The 26,768-nt window shown below is 40.1% G+C and overlaps 1 protein-coding gene across 3 annotated transcripts in view; it reads right to left on the bottom strand.

Moving 5' to 3' along the window:
• Positions 1-17,020, bottom strand: part of CA5B (carbonic anhydrase 5B) — a 49,975-nt gene extending 32,955 nt beyond the window's left edge. The window contains exons 1-2 of one of the 3 annotated variants that reach the window (XM_081278350.1): positions 16,899-17,020; positions 2,276-2,470 (exon numbers count right to left, since the gene is read on the bottom strand). In XM_081278350.1, the coding sequence (XP_081134476.1) occupies positions 2,276-2,417 (142 nt within the window). In that variant the 5' untranslated portion in view covers positions 2,418-2,470; positions 16,899-17,020. Of the gene's footprint in view, positions 1-2,275; positions 2,471-16,540; positions 16,625-16,898 lie in introns of those variants that run through there. The other 2 variants (XM_081278348.1, XM_081278349.1) reach the window with 2 other exon arrangements.
• Between the last annotated feature and the right edge of the window lie 9,748 nt (positions 17,021-26,768).

Here is a 26,768-nt window from a genome sequence, read left to right as displayed (position 1 = left end):
TAGAATTTAGTAATACTAAAGGGTTTTTTTGGGGGGGGTGGTAGTTTTTGTTGTTGTTTGGTGCTAGAAATTGAAATCAGGGCCTCACCCATACTAAGCAAGTCCTAACACTGAGTTTCTAACCCTTAACAATCTTAGGTGGTTCTTGGTCCAGTGTATTCTCGGCCTTCCAAAAACAATGAGTGCTGTCTACACAGGTAAGTAGGCGAGGGGTCAGGATAACAGAAGAGGAAATGCTCAGTGAGAAAGCAAAGACTATAATATTCTCCTGAGTGAAAGCAAGTCAGGACAGTGCAGTATACCAAAAGCCAAATAAATGGTGACCATGTCATTTGTCCTACCTACTTGGAAACAAGAATGTGTCATATAATGTGGTGAATTAATCTAGTGAAACCCCACCTCCCCAAACCACTGCAGTTTTTTTTTTTTTGTCAGAAATAAAAGAAGTACCTCAACTGTCCTAAAGACAAAAGCATGCAGAACTTTAGATGTTTAACTTTCATCTTTCTGTAAAAAAAAAAAAAGGAAATCTTTGGTAACTCACTAAATATGACTAATTTTTTCCATTTTAAGCCGTAGGTCATAGAGCGCCAGTCTGAGTAGGATGTGGGCATGCTGGTAGGAAGCCACACCTAACAACCAAAAATTTATTATGACTCAGGCCAGTTTAATTTAATGAGAATACAGTCAATGAGGAAGGAAAGAAAATAAACGTACAATAAAATTATATTTATGAAACAGTTTCAAGCCTTTGAATTTAGCTAGATTAGCATTACTAATTTATAAGCATTCAATTTTTACCCATTCTTTGTATTGTATATATTTGGGGTCAAAGAGGATCAACAACAACAACAACAACAAACAGAAATCCAGACCAACCTGGATGCAAGCCCACATTTGAAAATTTTGTGTCAATTTCTTTTAATAATGGAAAACATGAAAAATTTCTCTTGAATGCTATGCTTAGCCACTTCATCCCTCCATAAACTCAAACTCATCTTTCCACAAATACCCACATCCTCTCCCAGCACCTTGACTGTTCTTAATGATGGGGGCAATTTTGTCCCCAAGAGCTTGTTTGACAATGTCTGCTGACTTTTTTTTTTTTTTCTGGTGGCAGGGATTGAACTGAGGGCCTCAAACATGCTTGGCAAGTGCTCTATCACTGAGCTACATCCTCAGTTCCCTGCAGAAATTTGTGGTTCTTATAACTGGGTGGGAGTCCTACTGGCATCTAGTGGGTAGAGGCCAGGGATGCTGCTCAACACCCTGCCATTCTCAGGAGAGTTCCCAACAACAATGACCCACCTACCATGTCAAGGTCATGGTTGAGAATCCCTACAACATCCTGATGTGGACATTAATTTGTATTCCTAGGGCAAGAATCAGAGGTTTGAGAGACCACCTTCTGGCTCACTTGATTTTCTGTGTTTACAGCAGAACACATACTATCAAGTTAGTCAGCTAGAATTAACTCCAGGATTTGTAACTCCGGTTAGAATATCCCTTAGTGTGAAGCCACTGACTTGCTTGCAAAAATTAAAACAACTTCCAGAAACTTAAGATTTACTGAAATAATTTGTACTCTGTGGATTGCCCTTAGTAAAAAGATCATTACTAACAAGAAACGATAAAAACAGCAGGTTCTGAGGCCTGGTGGTACACAGCTTTAAGCCCAGTGACTTGGGAGGCAGAGGCAGAAAGATCACAAATTGGAGGCCAGCCTAGTAACTTAGCAAGACTCTGTTTTGAAATAAAAATAAAGAGTTAGGGATGTAGCTTGTGGTAGAGCACCGCTGAATTCAATTGTCAGTACCATTACAAAAAAAAAAAAAAGTTGCTTAGGGTTTCATTAAGTTGCTGAGGCTGGCCTTGAACTTGTGATCGTCTTGCCTCAGCTTCCCAAGATAATCAGATTCCAAGATATTTGAAACTGGAAGTCTTATTTGTCCAATTTCTGCACCATTTTAGTATACTAAACCTGACCAAGAAAGAACTTTCCACATTTACTTTAGAGGATCAATAGAAAAGTTAGCATAGTGCCACACACCTGTAATTCCAGCAACTTTGGAGGCTGAGGCAGGAGGATCACAAGTTCAACTCCAGCCTCAGCAATTTAGCAAGGCCCTAAGCAACCTGGCAAGACCCTGTCTCAAAATTACAACATATAATCACACCAGACTGCCAATGACACCATACCTACAAATGCTTAACACAAATGATCGTTATAAAAACCAAACAAGCGATTTTGTTCTCTTTAGGAAAATGTACTCACAGGCTCGGTTCCGGCTTTTATAAGTGCAGGTGTAGAGACTGCAGGGCCTCACTGGCGTGGACCGCAGAACCTGGAAACTTCTCCATGGTGATTTGCATGGAGAAGCTTGAAGAATGACCCTCAAGCTATTCATGACCACCATCTCTAGCTGGAAATCTCTGTCAGTTTCCAAATAGTTTGCAGGAACCTCAAAACCTAGAGGAGGAGGGCAGAAGAGGAAAAGCTATGACCCATAGAGAAAGAAAATCATGTGGAAACATCTAAGTTCACACCCTGAGGTGGGGGGTGGGAGGGACAATAGTTTTATTCACTTTTGTGTTTCAAACTCATTGGTTCCTCACTAGGCTGTGTCCAGATGACTGACTCATATGCCCTGCCTTTCAGGGCTGGCAAATACTTGAGGCCCAGAGAAAACATTCTCCTCATTTACGTGAATAAAAAAACTGTTGGTACTGGGGATTAAACCCAGGAGTGCTTAACCACTGAGCAACATCCCCAGCCCTTTTTATTTTTTGAGATAGGGTCTTAATAAGTTGCTTAGGGTCTCACTAAGTTACTGAGGCTGCCTTCAAACTTGTGATCCTCCTGCTTCAGCCTCCCAAAATGCAGGGATTACAGGCATGCACCACTGTTCCTGGCTGGTTTCTTAAACAAACAAACAAAAAATTACTCCCTGAAATCCCAATTCATTACCCAGCATGGTATTTCCATAGAGGAAGAATTCAATGGTTAAAATTCCCTCCAGGCTGAATAAAAACAATCATCTGCTTTTGGATTGCTTAAAAACAGCAACAACAAAGAAAAGAAAGAAAGAAAAGAAAAGAAAAGAAAGAAAGAAAGAAAGAAAGGAAGGAAGGAAGGAAGGAAGGAAGGAAGGAAGGAAGGAAGGAAGGAAGGAAGGAAGGAAAAAAGTTTAAAAATAATATATCCTGCCAAAATAGTCATGGGTGGTTTTGAAATCTAAGCTTAAATATAATCTGTGACTCTTTGCCCATTCTTGTTGTAATGTTATGGCTCCAGAACATGAGAAAAACCGACAATGTTACTCTTGAACTGTCACTCTCTGCACCTCTCGCAGTAAAAATCTCAGAAGATGATGCTTTGCAAGGTATCCAACATGGGGTTCTGAAATTATGGTAATATTAACTTTGAACACTTTTCGCCTACCAGCCCTGTACCCCTGCTCCATTATTGCTTCATCCACTTTTCCTGCAAAATCCTGTCCCAACTGAATAAACAAGTTCTGAAATTGAAAACAAACACTTCTCTTGGTTCCCTATTCATTCCACTATAGATTTTTCGAGTGTTTTGTATGATTACTTGAGATGCCTCCAGACAGCTGTTGGGGACATGACTGATGTTGAGTGACCATGACTGGTACGACTGCATAGACCTGGCCCCATTGAGCTCCTAGCCCCTTTGAGTCCATTTGTTCTCCTGCTTGCCCACCAGCCAGGTGGACTTCAGTTTCTCCAGCTCCTTAGGCCCTCTGCAGCAGGTGAAGATGGTCTTCTTTCCCTGGGACACTCTCCTTACCTCTGTGTCTGGTTGATTCCTTCAGATTACCGACTCTAGAGCCACTTGCTTTAAACTTTCCCCCAACCATGTGCTCCCCAGGTTAACCCGGCACGGGCACTCTTCTGCAGCAGAGTGCTTACTGCAGTTCAATTAAGTACCTGATTGGGAAGGCAGACTGTGACCCATCCTCCCCAGCACCTAAGCTCCATAGTGAGAGGGGTGGTGTCTCTTAGAGACACAGCATCATAGCTTCATTTCTTAGGGACACAGTTCCTGATACACAATGGGTGTTCGGGGAGTGCAAGATGAGGGACCTGAGCAGGCTCCTTTGGTGATGGGGAAGATGTTGATTCTAATTTCAAGAATAGAGAACTGTGATGTGACTACCCACATGTTTGGGGACAGTACTAAAGGTCTTTCATTTTTTCAATTGGTACCATTACCCATTTGTAGGGTTGTTTTTATTTTGTTTTGCTTTACCTTGTATTTTTCTTTATTGCAATACTGGGGATCCCAGAGCCTCTAATATGGCAAATGCTCTACCACTGAGTTATACGCTCAGCCCACATGAGTTGCTTGCATCATTATTATGATCATCATCATTATTATTATTAGGTACTGGGGACTGAACCCAGGGACACTCTACCACTGAGTGACTGACACCCACAGCACATTTTATTTTTTTATTTTGAGACAGAGTCTCACTAAGTTGCTGAAGGTGGCCTCAAACTTGTGATCCTCCCGCAGAGTCTCTGGGATCATAGGTGTGTGCCACCACATCCCGCTTGTATTTTTTTTTTTTTTTTTTGAGGAAGTTACTTGGGATTGAACACTCAGGGACACTCAATCACTGAGCCCCATCCCTAGCCCTGTTTTGTATTTTATTTAGAGACAGGGTCTCACTGAGTTGCTTAGTGTCTCACAGTTGCTGAGGCTGGCTTTGAACCCAGACCTCCTGTTTCAGCCTCCCGAGCTGCTGGGATTATAGGTTTGCACCACCACACCTGGCCCAGCTTGAATTTTTTTATATGCTTTTAAATACTTTTCTTTAAGAGGAGAGTCTCATATTTCTACTTATAGGATCTGAAGGACTCACAAAGTCCTGTTTGATCTAAAAGAAGAACCTACCTGTGTATAAACCTATCCTAGTCTCTCAAGGATGGGAATTCTCTCAGTGCACATTTTCACTTCAACATTTATTATCATTTCATTTGTTCTAGCACTGTGTTGGATGCTGTGAGTCTAAGATGATGAAAGTCATAAAAAGGACACACTATAATGTGATGAATCTAAAAAACATGATGCCAAAGTAAAAGAAGCCAAATACAAGGGATGTTATTAATTTCTGGCACCACTACTGCTACTGACTAAATAAGAATTAAAGACTATGCTATCATCATCTGCTTTTGTCACATAAAGAAATTAAGGCAAACAAACTTATTTTTAAAAGAGATGGCTTTGTCTGTGTCCCTGTACCTCAAAGGGAATCTGTGCCAAAATGGAAGACACTTGGAACTATAAACCAATATGAAATGCAGAACCTCTGTTGAGTCTTGAGTGTTTTGAAGATTGAAAAATCTTGCTCAGCATGGGTGTCCACCAAAAGACAATCTAAAACCATCTGTGTGTCACAACTGAGACCAATCAGGGAGTTTCCTATCTGTAGTAAAGTTAAATGCATTGTCTTGGGAAAAAAAAAAAAAAGCACATGAAATGCTTAGGGGAAATCTGCAGAGACAGAAGACAGACTGGAGGTTGCTAGGGGGAGAGTGAAAGGGGAAACGGGCAGTGACTGCTGAGCGGGCTCCAGGTTTCTTTTGGGGTGATGAAAATGTTTTGGAACTAGATAGAAGAGGTGGTTGCACAACACTTACGATTACTAAATGCCACTGAATTCTTCACTTAAGTGAGGTGGTTTTTTTTTTTTTTTTTTTTTTTTTTTTTTTTTTTGGTACCAGGGATTGAACCCAGGGGCACTTAACCACTGAGCACATCCTCAGCCCTTTTTAAATTTTATTTAGAGACAGGGTATTGCCGAGTTGCTTAGGGCCTTGCAAAGTTGCTGAAGCTGGCTTTTAACTCGTGATTCTCTTGTCTCAGTTTCCCGAGCCGCTAGGATTATAGTTGTGCACGACCACGCCCAGCAAGAGAGGTTCATTTTACATTAAATTTCACATCAATAATGTCCTTATTTTTAAAGAAGATGAATAAGGAAAACACAGTAAATGAGTTCATAGATTCTGCCTTCTCCTGTCAAAAGGAGGACTCCCAGAAGTTTGGCCTGGACTTGGGGGATGGGGAGCCAAGGCACAAGAGAAACTCAGGGGACACTAAAGATGCAGTTGGTATACAGACTTGAATTTTTCTTTCTGAGTGTAAAATTAAAAAACAAAACAAAACCCCACATCACGATCCCCATCAATGCTGAGCAAGGAGTCAAACAGTGTGATTCCATCTTCCTCTCTCTTTATGCACATCCCTATTTTTAATTGCCTGTGACCTGACTGACTCTTTTCTGTATTGCTGTTTGACCCTGCTCCTTCTGAGCTAGAAAGGAAAAGACTCCACCTGAGTGAAAGGAGAAAATTACCCTATAAGCCACATCCAATGAAAACAGAAAGGAGAATTACTTCCTATCTCTACACTCCAAGGAACAATTGAGGGCTCCAGGCAGAAATCAGACTGGCTCCCATCAAGCCATCTTTCCAGACCAGAATTGGACCAATCTTTTGGCCTGGTCCTACGCACTTTGAGTATGCATCAGTTTGCCAACGAACACGCTGGACTCAAGGTGGAGATTTGCAGCCTTCACAAGATTGGAAGGACATTTGCGAATCTCTTGGAGGTTCCTCTCCTCCAGGACTAACTCTGCCTGGAGTCTGCAGACCAGTGACATCTAAAGTGTGTGTACATTGCCTAAAAGGTGTTTGAACTTCACTACCCATTAAGATCAGTTTTGCCTATAGTTTTATTTGTGTGTTTGTGGATATACACGTTGGGAGGAAGTATGTATGTCAAAATGTACCATATTCAAGATATGCAAAAGTTTGACTTGGGACTTCAAACACATCTCATAATAAACATTCATGAGATTATCTTGACAGTATCATTTTTCTTCTTGCTTTTTGGTACCAGGGATTGAACCCACAGGTGCTTAACCATTGAGCCGCATCCCTAACCCATTTTTTATTTTGAGATGGGATCTCACAAAGTTGCTTAAGGCCTTACTAAATTGCTGAGGCTGGCTTTGAACTCAAGATCCTTCTGCCTCACCTCCGGAGTCGCTGGGATTACAGGCATGGGCCACCATGTCTTGATAGTATCTTGAGACAAATAATGGCACCTTGTTTTCAAATACCTCCCTTAACTGAATTAACTGAGCAGACTTACAGAACAATAATTTATTGATTACCTCAATTCAGAATATGATTCTGCTTTCTTTCTCTTAATTTTCTCTTATGGAAAATTTCAAACTAATACAAATACTATTTGCCTTCCATATTTATGGATTTGGTCAACTGCAGATTGAAAATATTTGAAAAAATTTGTATTTATATTGAACACATACATACCTTTTTCCTTATTATTTCTCCCTAAAAATATAGTATAATAGCTGTTGACATAGCATTTATATTGTATTAGGTGTTATAAGTAATCTACAGGCCATCTAAATTTATTTTTTACTGATACATAAAAACATAAAAATTGGACATATTTATGAGGTTCCATTGTGACTATGCCATTTTATATGAATATCTTGAGCCTCTGAGGATTTTGGTATCTGAAGGGGTTCTAGAATCAATCTTCCATGGACATTGAGAGACAACAGTAGAGTGAGAATACTATACTAAAACCATCCATGCACCCATTATTCCTTTTCAACAATTACCTGTTCATAGACAATCATGTTTTATTTTACTTCCTCTTTGCTTTCCCTCCCTGGGTTATTTTGAAGCAAGTCTCAGCATATCTGTATTAACTTATCCATGATTATATTTCTCATAGGAAAATATCCCCCTAATGCACAGTTTCTTCTCCATAAAAATTATCTTATAAAACAGCCTCTGGTATTAATTTATTACAGAATATGAAAACTTTCAATTTTTTTCAAAATTCAAAAATAGTCAAAGCCCAGTAACACTATAGACTTTCTTGGCTTCAACCTGACCCTTAATGTAAAGTCTTCACTTCTTTCTTGGGATTACTATCTTCATCTCAGATGAGAGTTCAAATGATGAACTTTAGGTTCTAACTTGAAAGTCTATGTTTAGATGAAAGTGCATAATTTATAACTGCAGTATGGCAGAATAAAAGGATCATATGAACTGAAGTGTTTAAGATTAAAGCATAATACACACCCTTGAACTTATGCAAGAATCTACAACCAGAAGAACAGAAAAATATTTATTTAGTAACATGGTAAGAAGTTGACTCTGTGACTTCAAATAATGCAAGCTATCAGAAAGTTCTTGGAAAAAGCAGTGAAGGGTTAGATAAATGCAAGTTATTATTACTCAATGCCAAAATGCCACCATGCTATAAATGCCAAAACTAAGAAAATAGAAAGCAGTTTTGAATGACTTTGAATATCATTTTAAGCCAATAACTTCAAACAACTGCCACTAATCAGAATTTAGTTGATTTGACACTAAAATGAAAATTGAAAACCTGACAAGAGATATGGGGAAGAGGTGCCTCAGCTTTGTGCTTCTCTTCCATTGATGTTCAATCCTGAATCAAAGCAATAATCAATGATTATCTTATGTACAGCACTGTACTGGTGTAAATAAATATGAAATAAGCCATGCCCTTCCCCTCTCTCCAAAGCTTGTAATCTACATGCAAAAACTATTTAAGCAAATAACTGCTCTTTTTTTTACTTTCTTTAAAACTGTGGTAAAATGTACATAATACTTATCATTTTAATCAATTGTAATTAGACATATTCATCAGTCTTAAATACATTCACAATGTATTTAATTAATGTCGCCACCATCTATACTTAGAATGTTTTCATTACCCCCAACATAAACTCTGTCCTCATTAAATAATAATGCCTCCTCTCCTTCCTTGGGTTCTCTATTCTATTATATGTCTTTGTGTTGCTGATTCTAGGTATCTCACATAAGTGGAATGATATAAATATTGTCTATGACTGGCTTATTTTAGTTAGCAAAATTAAACAGATATTTCTTAATCAAAGCTGGATGTGATGACAGTCTCAATTTAGTGCAGTGAGGACATAAAGAGTAGAGGCTTTGTGGGTAGGAAGGATAGTAGAATGAATAATATGTTATTACCCTATGTACACATATGATTATACAACTGGTATAACTCTATGTCATGTACAACCAGAAGAATGAGAAGTTACACTTTGTTTATGTATGACATGTCAAAATGCATTCTACTGTAATGTATAACTTATTAGAACAATTTTTAAAAAGAGTAGAGGCTTGAAGTAGGGGTGGCATCTGAGACACTTTCAAGGGGCAAAGGCAGAGGGACAGACGAGATACTTCAGGAATGATGAGGAGGACATGGTAGGGTGATTAGACATCAAGCCTGAAGAGGACAATGGAGGTCGAACTAAGCAGAATTTAGGATTATTAAAGGAACAATTCCAGAGTCAGAGGGATCTGGGCAAACAAGTGAAAAAGACTCTTTTCTTTTTTTATAATCTAGTAATTTTCAGGAAGCTAATGGCAGGTACAATGTACACTCAACAGAAGGGAGGTACCGGCTCAGCCTTCAGAGGAAAGGTTGTGATAAGCAAGGCCAAGGGCATGCTAACTGGCCATCAAAGCTGATCAAACAGATGAGTGGGCACACATGTGGCCAGAGCACAGGGTGCTCCACTAGAAGCTGTTTGGAGGTTTTAGGCCTGTTAGCCTGACTCTCAGAGGAAGTGTGAGTAAATGACCTTCGGCTCCGCCCGACAGACAGTCATCAAAAAAGCATTGAGGAAGGCTGAGCTGGCCCCACAAGCTGGGATGAACACTAGGGTTGTGCTCATGCCTTGGGGACTGACCTCCATTCAGCACTCATGCTGTCTGCAAACAATGCCAAGGCTGGTAGCTGATGACATGTAGCCTAGAAGTGTATTGGCTCTTTACGGATAGGAGGAAAAGGCTCCTGAGTGCTTGACATCACTTTCCCTCGCTCAGTCATTCTCTACAAAGCCCATCACCAAGTGGTGGCCTGAATGTAGTGGTCTGGAAGTCTGGACCTCTGTCCGCTGACCTCACTGCAGGGGACCCTACTTCTGCCGACTTGCTTTAACACCCTGTTGACCAAACAAAAGAAAAACAAATTCCCAAACCTGTCTGCTATCACCATTCCAAGTCTGCTGTTAATATTTGTCAATGCGTTAGCTGAGTAGATGCCCAAAGGATGCATTGGAAAGTGAGTCTGGGTGAGGATTTGAGATAAATTTGGGGAATATGAGTTTCCAAGAGGCTGGAAGGCTTTCAAATATTATTCCATGTGTGTAGGAGGAAGAACTGATCATTTCTGATGACTGACAGCAGAGCGCTGAACAGATAGGAGAGGGAAAGAGTAGAGCTACAAGTCAAGAAACAGGGGATTCTTTGAATCATCCTCCATCAATCCATCACTTTTTTTTTGTTATACATATACAAGGGCATTCAACCAGTGAGCCACATCTCCAACCCTTTTTATTTTTTATCTAGAGACAGGGTCTCACTAAGTTGCTTAAGGCTTTGCTAAGTTGCTGAAGCTGGCTTTGAACTCAAGATCCTCCTGACTCAGCTTCTTGAGCTGCCAGTTGTGTACTACCAAGCCCGGCTATCACTCTTTTATTCTTTCTTTCTTCAAGATATTAATTGAACATCGACTAAATGTCGGACACTCGTCTAGGCTCCTTGGGGAAAAAAAGAAAATCTTAACTCTATGAAACTTATCTTCTAGTCAGGAGATACAGACAATTAACAACAAATGTAATAAATAAGCCACTTGTAGAGACAATTAGAACATATTCAAAGAAAAGTAGCAGAATCTGGAGTACCATTGGGGAGTGAGGCATTGTATTTGGCCCTATCAAAAAAGTAAAATTTGGGGCTGGGATTGTGGCTCAGGGGTAGAGCGCTCACCTAGCATGCATGGGGCCCTGGGTTCGATCCTCAGCATCACATAAAAATAAATGAATGGAATAAAGGTATTGTGTCCAACTACAACTAAAAAAAATAAATATTAAAAAAAGTAAAATTTAATCGAAGGACTGAAAGAGGTAGAGAATTACATGGCCATCTAGAAGAAGGACCATTCCAGGCAGGGGACAATGCTCATGCCAAGACCCTGAAGTGCGCTGGACATGGTGGTACACCTGGCTATGTTGTTGACATTTTTGACTAGATGATTCTTGGTTGTGACAGGTGTTCTGTTCTGCATTACAGGGTATTTAGCAGCATCCCTACTGACTAGCATCCGTTAGATGCCACTAGATGCACTCTACACTAGAGTGTGACAACAAAAAATGACTCCAGCCAGGTGCAGTGGTACATGCCAGTAATCTCAGTTACCAGGGAGGCTGAAGCAGGAGAATCGCAAATTCAAGGGCATCCTTGGCAATTTAGCAAGATCCTATCTCAAAGTAAAAAATAAAAAGGACTGCTGAAGGGAAAAAAGTCTCCTGAGAATTTGGTGAGAGAGGTTGCCCTGGGTTGAGAACTACTGCTTGAAGTGAAATGGGGATAATTTAGAGATTTTTGAACAGAAGAGTAACACTCTGATTTACATTTTTAAAAAGATCAACTCAGTATGACCTATTAAAAATCGCCTTGGGGGGGCTTGGGGTGGAGCACTTGCCTAGCATGTGCGAGGCCCTAGGTTTGACCTGAGTATGCAAAACAAAACAAAACAAAAACATCACCTTGGGTAGTGGGGTGGCGACAGAAAGGAAAAAAGCAGGAAGAGTGTTTAGGATAATTCAGAAACTTTAACTAAGTGGAGGTGGTAAGAAGTAGTTAGAATTTGGATATATCTTATAGATATAGTCTATAAGATATGAAAGAAAGTAGTTAAGGATTATGGTGGGATTCTTGGCCTAAGCAACTGGAAGGATAGAGTTTCCATGAACTGAGATAGGGAAGACTGTGAGTGGAACAGGTTTTCAATGAGAAACCAGGAGACCAGGTTTGGTTATCCAGAGTTTGAAGTGAAATTCCAATAATCCAAGTGACAGAATATGAAGCACTGAACTGGGCAGCGATGGTAGAGATGGGCAAGATACATTGTGCTCAAGAGAAAGCCAGTTTGTATAGTGGTGCACGCCTGTAATCCCAGCTGCTGAGGAAGCTGAGACAGGAGGATCTTGAGTTCAAAGCCAGCCTCAGCAACAGTGAAGTACTAAGCAACTTAGTGAGACCCTGTCTCTAAATAAAATACAAAATAGGGCTGGGGATGCGGCTCAGTGGTAGAGTGCCCTTGAGTTCAATCCCTGGTACGCCCCCTGCCCCCCCACCAAAAAAAAAAGAGAAAAAAGTCAGTTTGATTAAAAAAAAAGTAGGGCTTGGCACCCAACAAAGAAGTGGAAGAAAATCTTGTGATTTTATGACTGGAGCAATGCTGATAGAATGAGGATGAATTCCTGAAGAAAGAGACAGAACCTAGCATGAGAAAGAGGAAAGGAAAAGCCTGTAGTTGCACCACTTATCATACTGGATTTGAGATGCCCAATGGTCCAGGCAAGAGGAAAGGTCTGGGAGTTGATGAATGCAACTCTGGTGCTCAGGAATGATTACATAGCTAGAAAGAAACAAAAGGAATAACTCCTTCCTCCCAGAGTTACAGATGTTCTGAGAGAGACAGACAAAAAGAAGCAATTAAGGATGTCAATACAAAAACAGCATGGTACTGGTACCAAAACAGGCGGGTGGACCAATGGTATAGAATAGAGGACACAGAGACTAATCCACAAAGTTACAACTATCTTATATTTGATAAAGGGGCTAAAAGCATGCAATGGAGGAAGGATAGCATCTTCAACAAATGGTGCTGGGAAAACTGGAAATCCATATGCAACAAAATGAAACTGAATCCCTTTCTCTCGCCATGCACAAAAGTTAACTCAAAATGGATCAAGGAGCTTGATATCAAATCAGAGACTCTGCGTCTGATAGAAGAAAAAGTTGGCTCTGATCTACATATTGTGGGGTCGGGCTCCAAATTCCTTAATAGGACACCCATAGCACAAGAGTTAATAACAAGAATCAACAAATGGGACTTACTCAAACTAAAAAGTTTTTTCTCAGCAAGAGAAACAATAAGAGAGGTAAATAGGGAGCCTACATCCTGGGAACAAATTTTTACTCCTCACACTTCAGATAGAGCCCTAATATCCAGAGTATACAAAGAACTCAAAAAATTAGACAAGAAGATAACAAATAACCCAATCAACAAATGGGCCAAGGACCTGAACAGACACTTCTCAGAGGAGGATATACAATCAATCAACAAGTACATGAAAAAATGCTCACCATCTCTAGCAATCAGAGAAATGCAAATCAAAACCACCCTAAGATACCATCTCACTCCAGTAAGATTGGCAGCCACTACGAAGTCAAACAACAACAAGTGCTGGCAAGGATGTGGAGAAAAGGGTACACTTGTACATTGCTGGTGGGACTGCAAATTGGTGCGGCCAATTTGGAAAGCAGTTTGGAGATTCCTGGGAAAGCTGGGAATGGAACCACCATTTGACCCTGCTATTGCCCTTCTCAGACTATTCCCTGAAGACCTTAAAAGAGCATGCTACAGGGATACTGCCACATCGATGTTCATAGCAGCACAATTCACAATAGCTAGACTGTGGAACCAACCCAGATGCCCTTCAATAGATGAATGGATAAAAAAAATGTGGCATCTATACACAATGGAGTACTATGCAGCAATAAAAAATGACAAAATCATAGAATTTGCAGGGAAATGGATGGCACTAGAGCAGATTATGCTTAGTGAAGCTAGCCAATCCCTAAAAAATAAATACCAAATGTCTTCTTTGATATAATGAGAGCAACTATGAACAGAGCAGGGAGGAAGAGCAGGAAGAAAAGATTAACATTAAACAGAGACATGAGATGGGAGGGAAAGGGAGAGAAAAGGGAAATTGCATGGAAATGAAGGGAGACCCTCATTGCTATACAAAATTACATATAAGAGGTTGTGAGGGGAATGGGAAAATAAACAAGGAGAGAAATGAATTACAGTAGATGGGGTAGAGAGAGAAGATGGGAGGGGAGGGGAGGGGGGATAGTAGGGGATAGGAAAGGTAGCAGAATACAACAGTTACTAATAGGGCATTATGTAAAATTGTGGATGTGTAACCGACGTGATTCTGCAATCTGCATTTGGGGTAAAATTGGGGGTTCATAACCCACTTCAATCTAATGTATGAAATATGATATGTCAAGAGCTTTGTAATGTTGTGAACAACCAATAAAAAAATAAAATAATAATAAAAAAAGGATGTCAATAGACTAAGAAGGAACAAAGATATCCAAGAAAGGAACAGGGCATTGGAGGTCAGAGGTGAATAAGGTTCTTGGAAAATCCAAATAAACAGAAACTCAGTTTAGCTAATGCTAGGTTCAGTTCCAACACCTATGACAATACACAAGGTGTTTTAATGTTCAGGTCCAAGACCAATCCCTTCTGTTAAATTAAAAGTAAGGATTTATTGAGAGTCAATTATTCAAAACTTACTCACTGAAGTCATAATGTTCAAGCTTGTGGAATCATAAATAATGTTTACTAGACATAGCACATAACAACGAACTGCTATCATACATTACCATAGTTCATGAAAAATCTGTGCTTAAGTTTATACATGGGCTCAATAGGCCTCAGAGAAGCCAAGCTTTCTGTACCCTTTGCTATCACTGATTATTTATTTCTATCTTTGGATTTGATCAATGTGTTCCTTCTATAATGTTTTACAGACTTAGAAATATATGGAAAAATCAGAGATTCTGAAAGTCCTTAAAGAATCATTCATAAATTGTGTGTTTGTTATATGACAAGTGTTTTGAACTCTTTCTGATTAAACTACTTATATCTATGCAAAATGGGCAGCAAAAAAGAGATATGTACTCTCCCTAAAGGTTACAATAACACTGAAAGAAATTACTTGTTCCTCATCAGATTGACCCTTCGTTTTCTCACCTCCCAATATCAAAAGGAAGCAGGCCTTTTGCAATTCCCTGAAATCTAAAGTTGAGATGAATTTGCCATGTCTTGACTGAGATAGCTTAGCTTCCTCCTCTCACCCACTTCTTTCCTTGGAGCATGATCCCAATCTGAGATAGTCAAAGGTTTCAAAATACATGTCTAATAATTGCTCTGTATGTTACAACTAACTGTGGCCAATGAGATGAAATACGTTTTCCTTTTCTGTTAGATTTCCAAAACCCTCATGTTCACTCATTTACTCACAATTCACTCAAACTTTATTGTGTTCCAACTGAGAGTGGTCACAGCCTCTTGCCTGGCTTCAGGGAGAACAGGGCAGAAGTGTACTGGCACAGAGAACTGTACCCTTGCTGCTTTTGGCCTTCCAGTGCTTTCCAGTCCAGGTACTTATTAAAAATTATCTGAGTAAAGGAGGAAAGTTCTACAAAGAGCTGAAAGGTTTTTCCATTTCCAACAGATCTGCAAATAGTGGCCACTCTGAGGAATGTTCTGGGACAGCTCAGGGGGCTGGACCCCTCCTCTCTCACTGGAGAAACAGGGCAGCTTCTCTCTATTTCCCAGCAAACTTTTTAAACAGCAGAGCAGAGATGGCCAGATTATCAGAAAGGAAGAAGAAGCAGAAAGCAATGTGGTTTTCAGTTGCTCAGAAAGAATAAGTTTTATCCAAACTAAGGTGTATTCACTAACTCACCATATTTCTCAAACTTTCCCAGAGAAAATTCACAAGAGGGGAGGGCATTGGCATTAATATTAACAAGTTGCCACCAGCCTCAGTGCAGAAGCATTTAACAACAAATGCAGTTTAAAAAACAATATCTCAGCCACCAACAAGGTTTGCATTTTGGAGATTCCTCTCCTCCAGGTCTAGGGTAGGGCGCGCGCGCGCACACACACACACACACACACACACACACACACACACAAAAGTTCAGAAGAAAGGATTGCGAGTGTAGAAGGCTCAGATTTCTCCACTGACACAGCTATGATGCTGATCTCCTGCTCTGGGGGCGGCTGCAATTCTGTTCACAGCTCTTGGCAGAATGGGGGTGGGGGTGGGGAAGAAATACAATGAAGAGCCAAATGAGTTCTAGCTTACGGCGGCGCCTCGGTTTCTGGAACTGCAACCTCAGATTTGTAGCCTTTATCCTCGTCTCCGGCTATTTTAGAATAGGCTGTACTTTCTTAAGTTATTCAGATTCAACCAACTCTGGCAACTTGCCCTCCTTAAGGAATTGCCCTCCGTCCCCAACAAATGCTCTGGGATAGGTGTTCACTCGTCAAGTGCAAAAAAACCCTAAGGGAGGTTTGGCCGTCTAGTGACCCATGGTGAAGGAAGAGGGCTGGGGTGGAGAGGACTGCCCAGTTAGGCCCTCCTGGTCCGGCGCACCCCAGGGGATCGCAGAAAATACTCGCAGGACCAACAGCTGTCCCTGCCCGGAGACATCTAGCAGCGGGGCGGAGGGTCGTGGGGAGCGTCACGGCCTTCTCTGGGTCTGCCTGTCCCCGCTCTGGCCCCTACTCGACTCGGCCGCCCATCCTTACCTGAACGGTTCCTTACAGCACTAACCTCTTAGCTCGCTTGCCTCTCAGGACCCGGGACCCACAAACTGGGCTGTCATAGCCTCGCCCACTTGTAGCTTGCCACGCCCCAGACGCTCGGGCCACGCCCCGTCATCGAGGCCACACCCCCTCCAAACTTTAGCGTCCCGCTACTTCCCTACGTACCGCTCTGGCCACGCCCCACCAGACTGTGCCAGCCCCTGCCCTCCGCCCTGGCCACACCCCTCCCACCTCGCCAAAGCCCCTTCGCTCAGAGCCTAGAGCCTTGCCTCTGAGCTCCGCTCTGACCCCACCTCTACCTTTCCCACAGGACCAACCCCACCTCTTTCCCTCTGCCTACCGCTAGCGGCATTTGTAGAGTGAGTCTCATCTAAAAACTGACATTCCTCAGGTTTCTCCCATCTCCAAACACCGTGACTTAATGTGCTGGGAACAGATGACTCAATAGGGAAACAAACACTGGACGTGTACTTTCCCTTTAGATTTCATGTCCTATTTACTCGAGTTTCTTAATATCCTCTGAACTTGAACTGTGGATCCGTGTTGCTTCCAACCAATTTTCATATCCTCTAAACCAGAACTGTGGAATCGTGTTCCTTCCAGCCCCTTGACTTTTGTCGACCTTAAATGCTAGGAAAATGCAGAGTAAATGCTGTATTTTCCGGTGTCTCCTTCTGATGACTTTTCCTAGGCATTCAGTACCTTCTTGCTGCCTCCATTTACAACTCTGGGTCCAAGAGAAAACCGTGAAGAAGTTATAACCAGCTTTCTTAAATCTCTGACTCATTCACTCAAGCCATGTTTATGAAGCATAATCTCTCCTGACAAGCAAGACAAGCTTCAGTCTGAAGACCTTTCAGTCTGAAGTTGCCCCAACTTAAATTTGGATGGGACGGAAGGAAGGAAGGAAGGAAGGAAGGAAGGAAGGAAGGAAGGAAGGAAGGAAGGAAGGGAAAGGGAGGGAAGTTGTGGCAAGGGGTTGATAGGTGAAAAAGGACTTGGTTATGACAAGTCTTCTTGATCCCATTGTCAGGAACATTTTTGACAGAAGCAATTGGGGGGAGGGAGCACTGGGGATTGAAGATGGCCACTTAACCACTGAACCACATCCCTAGCCCCCCCATTTAAAATTTTTATTTTGGAGCAAGGTCTCACTAAGTTGCTTAGGGCCTCACTAAGTTGCTTAGGACTTCACTAAGTTGCTAGGGCTTCACTAAGTTGCTAGGGCTTCGCTAAGTTGCTGAGGCTCGTTTTGAACTTGTAATTTTCCTGCCTCAGCTTCCAGAGTCGCTGGGATTACAGGCATACTCCACTTGGCCATAGGAAGCAATTTCTATAATACTTAGTACACTGTTTTATACAATAATTTTTTATTGAATATCTTTACTTTTTACATAATCAGAATTTTCTCTTTGTAAGCTTTGCTACTTATGTTTCTTCATATGCCAACAATAAAGATTTTGTGATCACATACTAGTTCGTTTTTCTTTTCTCACCCTCCATTCCATTTCTGGCTTGAAGACAATGAGAATATTTGAAGTGTTGCCCTAGAAGGACCACAAGGAAAAGAACAAGTTTCAAGAGAACACTTTTATTAAGCTCACTCTGACCTTAAGAACTCTGCCTCATTTATAAAATGTTTCAGCTGTCAGTCATTTTTTTGTCTGAAAAATGAACTCACAAAAAATTGGTACAAATAAATCCTGTATACATTACTGAGTTGGTTTTTATATACATAATTCTACCTCATCTTTTTCCATAAATTACTTGAGGCACATTACTAAGATATAGACATTACTAGGTGAAAGAAATACTTGACAGAACCAGGGAGAGGAGAGTTTAGTGGAAGGAGAACAATGTGGCTAATAAGACTAATATTTAAGGGGCTGGGGTCGTGGCTCAGCGATAGAGTGCTCACCTAGCACGTGTGAGGCACTAGGTTTGATCCTCAGCAGCACATAAAAATAAATAAATAAATAAAATAAAGGTATTGTGTCCAACTACAACTAAAAAAAATTTTAAATTAATATTTAAGCTTGTATTCTATCAGATCCAGAACGGTTGTCAAAGGCAGGACAGAAATTTGAACCTAAGCTTTTTAGCTACAGAAAAGAAGAGACAGCAATCATTTTAAGGGTTTCCGGTGTTCATAAGATAAAAATCAACTGGGTTATTTGTTTTTGTTTTATTTTTATAGATGCACAGTTTTTCTTGAATTTTAGTCCTGAGGGAAATCCTGTTTCCTCTTAAAATTGATGCAGTAAGCTAATTGGAAATTCAGTGTTATAAAGACTTGTACCCAGATCCCCTCAATGGAAACTGCTGGCACAATGACAAAGCAAAGTGCATTAAATTGATTCTATAAACCATCAAAACTTTTCTGTTCACTTGAATACATAGGCCCTCAGTGGTCTGCTGAATTCAGGATAGCAATTAGATGATGTCTCCCTGGGATAAATATCAGACAGTAGAAGGCTTAAGACCTCTTTCTCAAGTTGTGCCACCCACACTGGTCCCAGAACATTTCCCTTAGTTACTCTCATTGTTTGGACCACTCTTTGTCCAGATCTTTACAAGGCTTAGATCTTCAATTGTTTTTTTTTTTCTTTAGATTTTCAATTGTTTACATCATTCTATTCTCAACTAACTTGTATTTCTTTAGAGACATCTTTCCTGACAACCATATCTGAAGATTTATTCAGAACCCCTCAATCTGTACTGTGCATAGGGACCACCTAGAGATCACATTTTAAAGTAGATCTGACTCAGTGGTTCTGGCATACAACCTGAGTTCTGCATTTCAAGCAAGCTCCCATGTTCCATGAAAGAAACTTCTGTTATGAAAATGAGAGCATCTAACAAAAGTGGCATATGGCCCAATGCCACTTACACCTCTTTATAAAAGCTGGCCAAAGAAAGTTTGTATGGGCAGGCTAAACAATATTGAGCAAATTCTAACAGGTGGCCAAATAAGTGATTAAAGATCAGAACTCCTAACTCCTATTTCCATGCATGGCTGTAAGAATTTTAGCCTAGAAAAACAGGCATTATGTGCCAAGACCATGGAAAATTTTTAACATAACACACAAAAGCAGTGTAAACAGGGCTGGGGATATATCTTGGTGGGTAGAGTGCTTGCCTCGTATGCACAAGGTCCTGGGTTCAATCCCTAGCATCACAAAAAAAAAAAAAAAAAAAAAAAGCAATGTAAACAAGAATCTAAAGAAAAAAAAAACAATTGAAGATCTAAGAAGAAATATCAGAAGATTCAGTCCAGTCTTGCTTTTACTGTATGTAACTCACTTTTTTGGTGTTCATTCACATAAAGAGACACACATACAAGCACTTAAGCATCAAAGTTTAGAAAACTATCCTGTCAGTTCTCATATTAGGAATATAAAGGTGGCAAAATTACACACACTCAGTTTGTCTGAGTTAATTTTTATTTCCAAGCAGTAGTGATTAACTTTCCATGAAGTAAAAAATAATGTTAGCCTGCAGGGGGAAAAAAATCAAAGTTCACATTAGCTATGCTATTAATTAACCTACTAAATTTTCATGAGCCTTTTGAATATGCTAATTTCATAAGATTCTCTCACCTCAAAATAGGAATAAAATATAAGAATGGAGACAAAAAGATTCCAAAATCCAAATTTCTTTGTTTAATAAATTCTGGAAGTTGGTTCTCCTTTTTTGCCTGGCCATGAATGAGAAAAAAAAAAGTGTAATATAGATCAAGACACTTCATTCCCAATAGTTTGGGGCTTCGTAGGACTCCAGTTTGTGGGGCTGGGGATGTGGCTCAAGCGGTAGCGCGCTCGCCTGGCATGCGTGCAGCCCAGGTTCGATCCTCAGCATCACATACAAACAAAGATGTTGTGTCCGCCAAGAACTAAAAAATAAATATTAAAAAAAAGGACTCCAGTTTGTGGTTAGGATTAGTTGATTCAATTATATTCAACAAATATTCTTCAACTATGAGAAAACCAAAAATGAACCAAATATAGTCTCCTCCGGGAACTGGGAACACATGAGGAGAGAATAAAAAGTGGGTTCACAAATCAATTATAAAAACTGTTGAACAAAATAAAAAGAAAGGAGGTGATAGTCAAGTTAGATCTAAAACAACAGCCATGATGTTTAAAGGTAAAAAGTAAAAGCTTGCAGGATGTAAGTTAAAGAAATCCTGTAAAAACACATACAAAGGACAAAGGTAAGATGGGACCAACTTGCAGATTCAATGGCTCAGAAGAGGATAGGGGAGGCAGCATTAGTGTAGATGCATCTGAAAAGCCAAGTTAGGACAGAAGTGGCACAAGCCTGTAATCCCAGTGACTTGGGAGGCTAAGGAGGAGTATCGCCAGTTCATAAACCAGCCTCAGCAATTTAGCAAGGCCTTCAGTAACTTAGTGATAACCTCTCCGAAACCTGAAAAATAAAAAGGGCTGGGGATATATGTGGCTCAGTGGTTAAGTGCCCCTGGGTACAATCCCCAGTACCAAAAAAAAAAAAAAAAAAAAAAAAAAAGCCAAGTTGGGTCCATATTTAGGGGACAAAGTTTTGGGATTCACTGACATTGGCTCTAGGGTGCTAAGAAAGATAGCAATGTAGGGGCTGGGATTGTGGCTCAGTGGTAGAGTGCTCGCCTAGCATGCATGAAACACTGGGTTTGATCCTCAGCACCACATAGAAATAAAATAAAGATATTGTGTCCACCTAAAACTAAAAAACAGATATTAAAAAAAAGAAAAGAAAGATAGCTGGGGTTGTGGCTCTGTGGTAGAGTGCTTGCTTCACATGTGTGAGGCACTGGGTTTGATTCTCAGCACCATATATAAGTAAATGAATAAAATAAAGGCCTATCAACAACTAAAAAAATATTTTTAAAAAAGAGAAAGATAGCAATGTGAGAATGGCTTTCGCATAAATGCCAAGGAGAAGGACAATGGAAGTTAGAGAGCACTCAATGACAGTGAGCCCTTCTAATCAAGGGATCTTGGACAGGTGGGACATACTGCTTCAAACACCCAGGGGAGGGTCACTGTGGCTATGGCAGCAGGAAGGGAAAGGAAACAGATAATTTACAAAAGGAATGAATGAAAGGGGAAAGCAAGAGAAGGGGAGTTAAGAAATCATAGTCAGCTGGTATGAACTTTGTGCCACCCTTTCTGGACCCTGGTCATTTCCATTGTAAACAGACGCCCTGGACTAAAGGATATGTGAGATTTCTCTCAGGATTGCTAATTCTACACCTCTCTGTGGTGTTTCAAATTATGAACAAATGTGAGAAAAGAATGCAAGGGGCTTGAGGTGGGTGCTAGGTCATCTGAAAATGAGTTCCTGAACTAACAGATGCCAGAACTGGGAGGAAAAAAAACCAAAACAAAACCTCAGGACTCACGGACAGAAAAGCACACAAAGAAGGAAAACTTAGGATATGATAGGGGTGAAAAGGAGGCAGTGGAAGTAGCAGAAGATTAGATCTTAATACAGGGATCTTTGGAACAAATTTTGAGTTGGAATAATAGATGAGCAGGCTCAAGGGCCACAAAGCAGAGTTGAGCCTCTGGGCTGCTCCCTCCCACCTTCCTATTCTGGAGTCTTCTACCCTTTACATCTGTTGACATTACTGCATTCCCTTCCCTTCTGCTGCTTCTTCTGTGTTCCATAAACTGAGCAGAGTTGCTTCCATCTATTCTGTTTCCCTGGACTTCAAAGCTCAATGGTCCAATACCGCTTTCTCTTCTTCACACCCTATAGTCAATGGCTAGAATCCTCTGTGGATTCACTTCCTGAAGGTTTCCTCAAGCTTGTCCTCACTTCTGTATTTGCAGTGGCCATTATTGAGGCGTCTCGTCCTCTCCCTGACTCATCACTGGTTATGGCTGGAGCCTCAGCCCCAGGCCCTTTCATACCCGTGCACCGTGCTGGTTCCTATAAGCAAATCTCAGTGTGCATCTCTTTCCTTAAAACCTTAGCTGGGCCCAATGCAGTGGTGCACACCTATAATCCCAGCAGCTTGGGAGGCCAAGGCAGAAGGATTGCGAGTTCAAAGCCATTCTCAGCAACTTAGTGAGGCCCTAAGCAATTTAGTGAGACTGTCTCTAAATAAAATACAAAAAAAAGGTTGGGGATGTGGCTCAGTGGTTAAGTGCCCCTGGGTTCAGTCTCCAGTACCAAAAAAAGCCAAAAAATATTATTACATGCAAGGACTAAATATTTAGGTGTTAATGCAAAATAGTGAATGGAATGCATGGTGATATGGCAATGGCCAGGTACATTAGTTAAAGGAGTTTTCAAACAGTCCCATTGTAATAAACTGGAAGATGTCATGGAAACTGAGGGCTGGCAGGACCTTCCTGAGGACAAAAAGAAGGGAGAGGTGGCTACCTCCTCAAGAAATATTTGTGGGAATCAACCCATTGCTCCCAGGAGGAAAGTACTGCAAACACATAGACTCATCTTATAAAGGAGCAGTGGAAATCTAGCAGTGAAATGTTTACTTAAGAAAGGGACAGCTAGCCCTATTGCGCTAACCAGTAATCCCAGCGGCTTGGGAGGCTGAGGCAGGAGGATCTCAAGTTCAAAGCCAGCCTCAGCAACGGCGAGATGCTTAGCAACTCAGTGAGACCCTGTCTCTAAATAAAATACAATAGGGTTGGGGATGTGGCTCAGTAGTCAAGTGCCCCTGAGTTTAAATTCCTAGTACCCACTTGCAAAAGAAAAAGAAAAAAAAAATAAGGAAAGGGACATTTTGACAGGGCGTGGCCATTCACATAGTGTGGCCTGGAGCAACTTAGCAAGATCTTGTCTCAAAATAAAAAAATTTAAAAAGAGCTGGAAATATGGCTCAGTGGTAAAGCCCCTGGGTTCAATCCTTGGTATCAAAAAAAAGGGGGGGGGGTGTGGGAGACCAACCTTGCACATGACTGAGTCACACTTCCCGGCTGGGTGCTGAGGCGCTCAGTCACAGAAATGTGGCAGAGCTTTCCCCACCCTTCTTGGGTTCCAGGGATGGTGTCTAGTGCATGGGTGTGTCTTGCTACAGCCCCATGGGTGGAGCTATGCTCACCTGTTCCTTTGTAATATAACCCCTTACCCTGTTTAGGATAGAATATTCCATGGAAGTGCCTTGTGTGTGTCCCCTTCTCTTACTGTGCCCTTGGGTGTGGCCTACCCAGGTGTCAGTCAACCTGCTGACAGTGGACATCATGAAGATAGACTCAGCCCCCTGAAACCTGACCCCTTGCCTCATTTGAATAGCTTCTCCTCAATAAAAGGGGTCAGCGCGTGCTCTCGCTCTCTCTCTTTCTGCAGACCCTTAAGGTCAGAGGAGCCGTCACAGCGATCCCAAAGAAAAAGGTATTTGTGTCTCTTGGTTGGTTATTTTGCACAGCCAGTCAGCCCAGTTTACCTGGAGTGACCCCTGAGCCTTTTAGTCATGAACAGAAACTTGGCAGGGGGGGATAGTTAAAGGGGGTAAAATCTAAGTACAAATTTCATATTAAAAATTGTATCTATATTGTATGTATAATTGTTAACATATGGATGATAGCTTAAAGATTGTAGAATCATTTTGTTACCTCTTTATTATTCACAAAATATTGGGATAATTATTATAAAACTTTTGAAGTTGTTTATTCTGTACACATCAATATCATTTCAATTAAACTGTGACAAATCACTTAAAAATTTTTTTTTTAGTTATGGATGAACAGAATACCTTTATTTATTTATTTTTATGTGGTGCTGAGGATCAAACCCAGTGCCTCACATGTGCTAGGTAAGTGCTCTACCACTGAGCTACAACCCCAGCCCCGACAAATCACTTTTGATTAAAAAAAAAATCTACAATTTCGAATCTAGAGAGCTGCCAAGTGGTACTAAGTAATTTAGATGTTGACTGGGATGTAGCTCAATGGTAGAGTGCTTGCTCAGCATTCATAAGGCCCTGGGTTCAATCCCTAGTACCACAAGAAAAAAAATTTAGATGCCAGTTTTAAAAGTATAAGATTTCTAATCCTATAAAAGATTTTCATATTCAGTGATTAAATGTTCTATTTGATTTCTTTTAATGTGTAACAGCCAGATACATTTCCTAAAACGCCATAAAAATTAATGGAGTAATATCACATTTGAAATGGTTTTAATAGTTTTCTGTACTCGTTTTAGATGCTATAAGTATAATAAATTTCTGTTTGTGACAATGAAACAGTATAAATAGGGTCAAATTTAAAAGGGACAGCAGTCCTCCCTGACTCTTGCTTTATGGCCGGTAAATGGAGCCTACATATACCTGTGTGCTTTTACAACTTTCGGAAACTTTAAAATGCATCTTGCATGAATCAAAAGAACAACACCCATGTTTTTATTTCATGTGATCTTATATTTTATTTACCCCCAGAGCAGTAGATCAATAGTTATGTACCCAGAAACTGCCTTGTGCTGTGGAGTATAAAAAAGAGAGAAATCAATTTCTTTTTCCTGTCTCAGGAGACTGAGTGACCTTTTGGGTTGCTCATGGCAACAGTAATATAAACTTTTTTTTATGCTCTCTAAACTCTGAATGTTTGGAAGCAAATAGTAACATATTCACAATGATTGAAACTGCTTTGTTTGTCATCCTTATCATAGTTACTAATAAGTTATGAAGCCCTTATATGTGAACTTGCTGAAATGAGTTTATGAAGCAAGATATACAGACATGAATCCTCTGAAGTTTACTACTTTTCGGACATCAAACCAAACACTAAATTTGTGTAAGTTTTGAAAAGTGTAAGAAAATTAAGACAGTTTGTTGAGAACTCTGCTATCTAGTTCTAATGTTTGCCACCCGCACCTCTATCTGCAGTGTGGGTGGCAAATATTTTCTCCCATTCTGTAGGCTCTCTGTTCACATTCTTGATTGTTTCCTTTGCTGTGAAGAAGCTTTTTAGTTTGATGCCATCCCATTCATTGATTCTTGATTTTACTTTTTGCACTTTAGGAGTCTTGTTGAGGAAGTCAGTTTCTAAGCCGACATGATGGAGAGTTGGGCCTACTTTTTCTTCTAGTAGGAGCAGGGTCTCTGGTCTAATGCCTAGGTCCTTGATCCACTTGGATAAACTCATTTATTTTTAGTGTAAGTTAATAAAGAGAATATCTGTGACTATGAATTTTCCTCTGAGTACTGCTCTGACCACATAGCATAAGAAGTATAGCTACAATGATCTCATGAGCATTAATTTTCAAGATGGTCTATAATTACAGTTTTATTTTTCTATAACCCAATATTTATTTAGAAAAATATTTTCTAAATCTTTAATGCTTTTCAGATTTAACTATAAATACATTTTATATATATATATCATATTTTAAATACTATTCTTATTAATATCAAGCATTTTAATGAATTTTAATCTTAGAATTTATAAGAGGAAGTCTTAGAGTTTACCTTTTAATCTCCAAATATATTTTATAAATAACTTCAAATAAGCATCTGTCAATATTCTTTGTAAAGGAATCATGAATGAATGCTGCACTGTTAGAGTAAATTTTTATTTTTACAACAAAAACATTATCTATGATTTCCATATTACGTTAAAGCAGATATATACAATGGGTATGAAATGGAAATTTAAAGTAATAAAAGTTTTATATCAGGATAAAGCAAACTTCTACCCATGTGCCAATGTGCTCATATATTTAGATTTAACAACAAGGAAAAAAATTGTCAAATCAGTGGCCCAAACTGGCATAATTCAAAATAGAAATTTCATAGATCCTGTTAAGTGGATAGAAAGATAAAAGTTCAAATCCAAATAATGAGATGCTCAATAAAAAATTAAAAAAAAAAAAACAAATAATGAGATGCTGCCAATAACTTGATTTCAAATATGAAGATGACACAAGTTGTTACATGGAAGGTACTAAAAACAAATTCATTGTTAAGTAGCTTGATGGAAGACTGGGGGTGTAGCTCAGTGATAGAGCACATGCTTCGCATGCATGAAGCCTTGGGTTCAATCACAGACAGAGACACACACACACACACACACACACACACACACACAGAGTCTCAATAAATAGATGGAAAACAGAACTAGATAGTGGAGTTCTCAACAAACTGTCTTATCTCACACTTTTCAAAACCTTGCACAAATTTAAAATGTTTGTTTTGATGTACAAAAAGTAGTAAACTTCAGAGGATTCATGTCTGTATATCTTGCTT

The sequence above is a fragment of the Spermophilus citellus genome (genome assembly GCF_964194105.1).
Source record: "Spermophilus citellus genome assembly, chromosome: X".
Lineage (NCBI taxonomy): Eukaryota > Metazoa > Chordata > Mammalia > Rodentia > Sciuridae > Spermophilus > Spermophilus citellus.
This window is presented reverse-complemented; position numbering and strand designations above follow the sequence as displayed.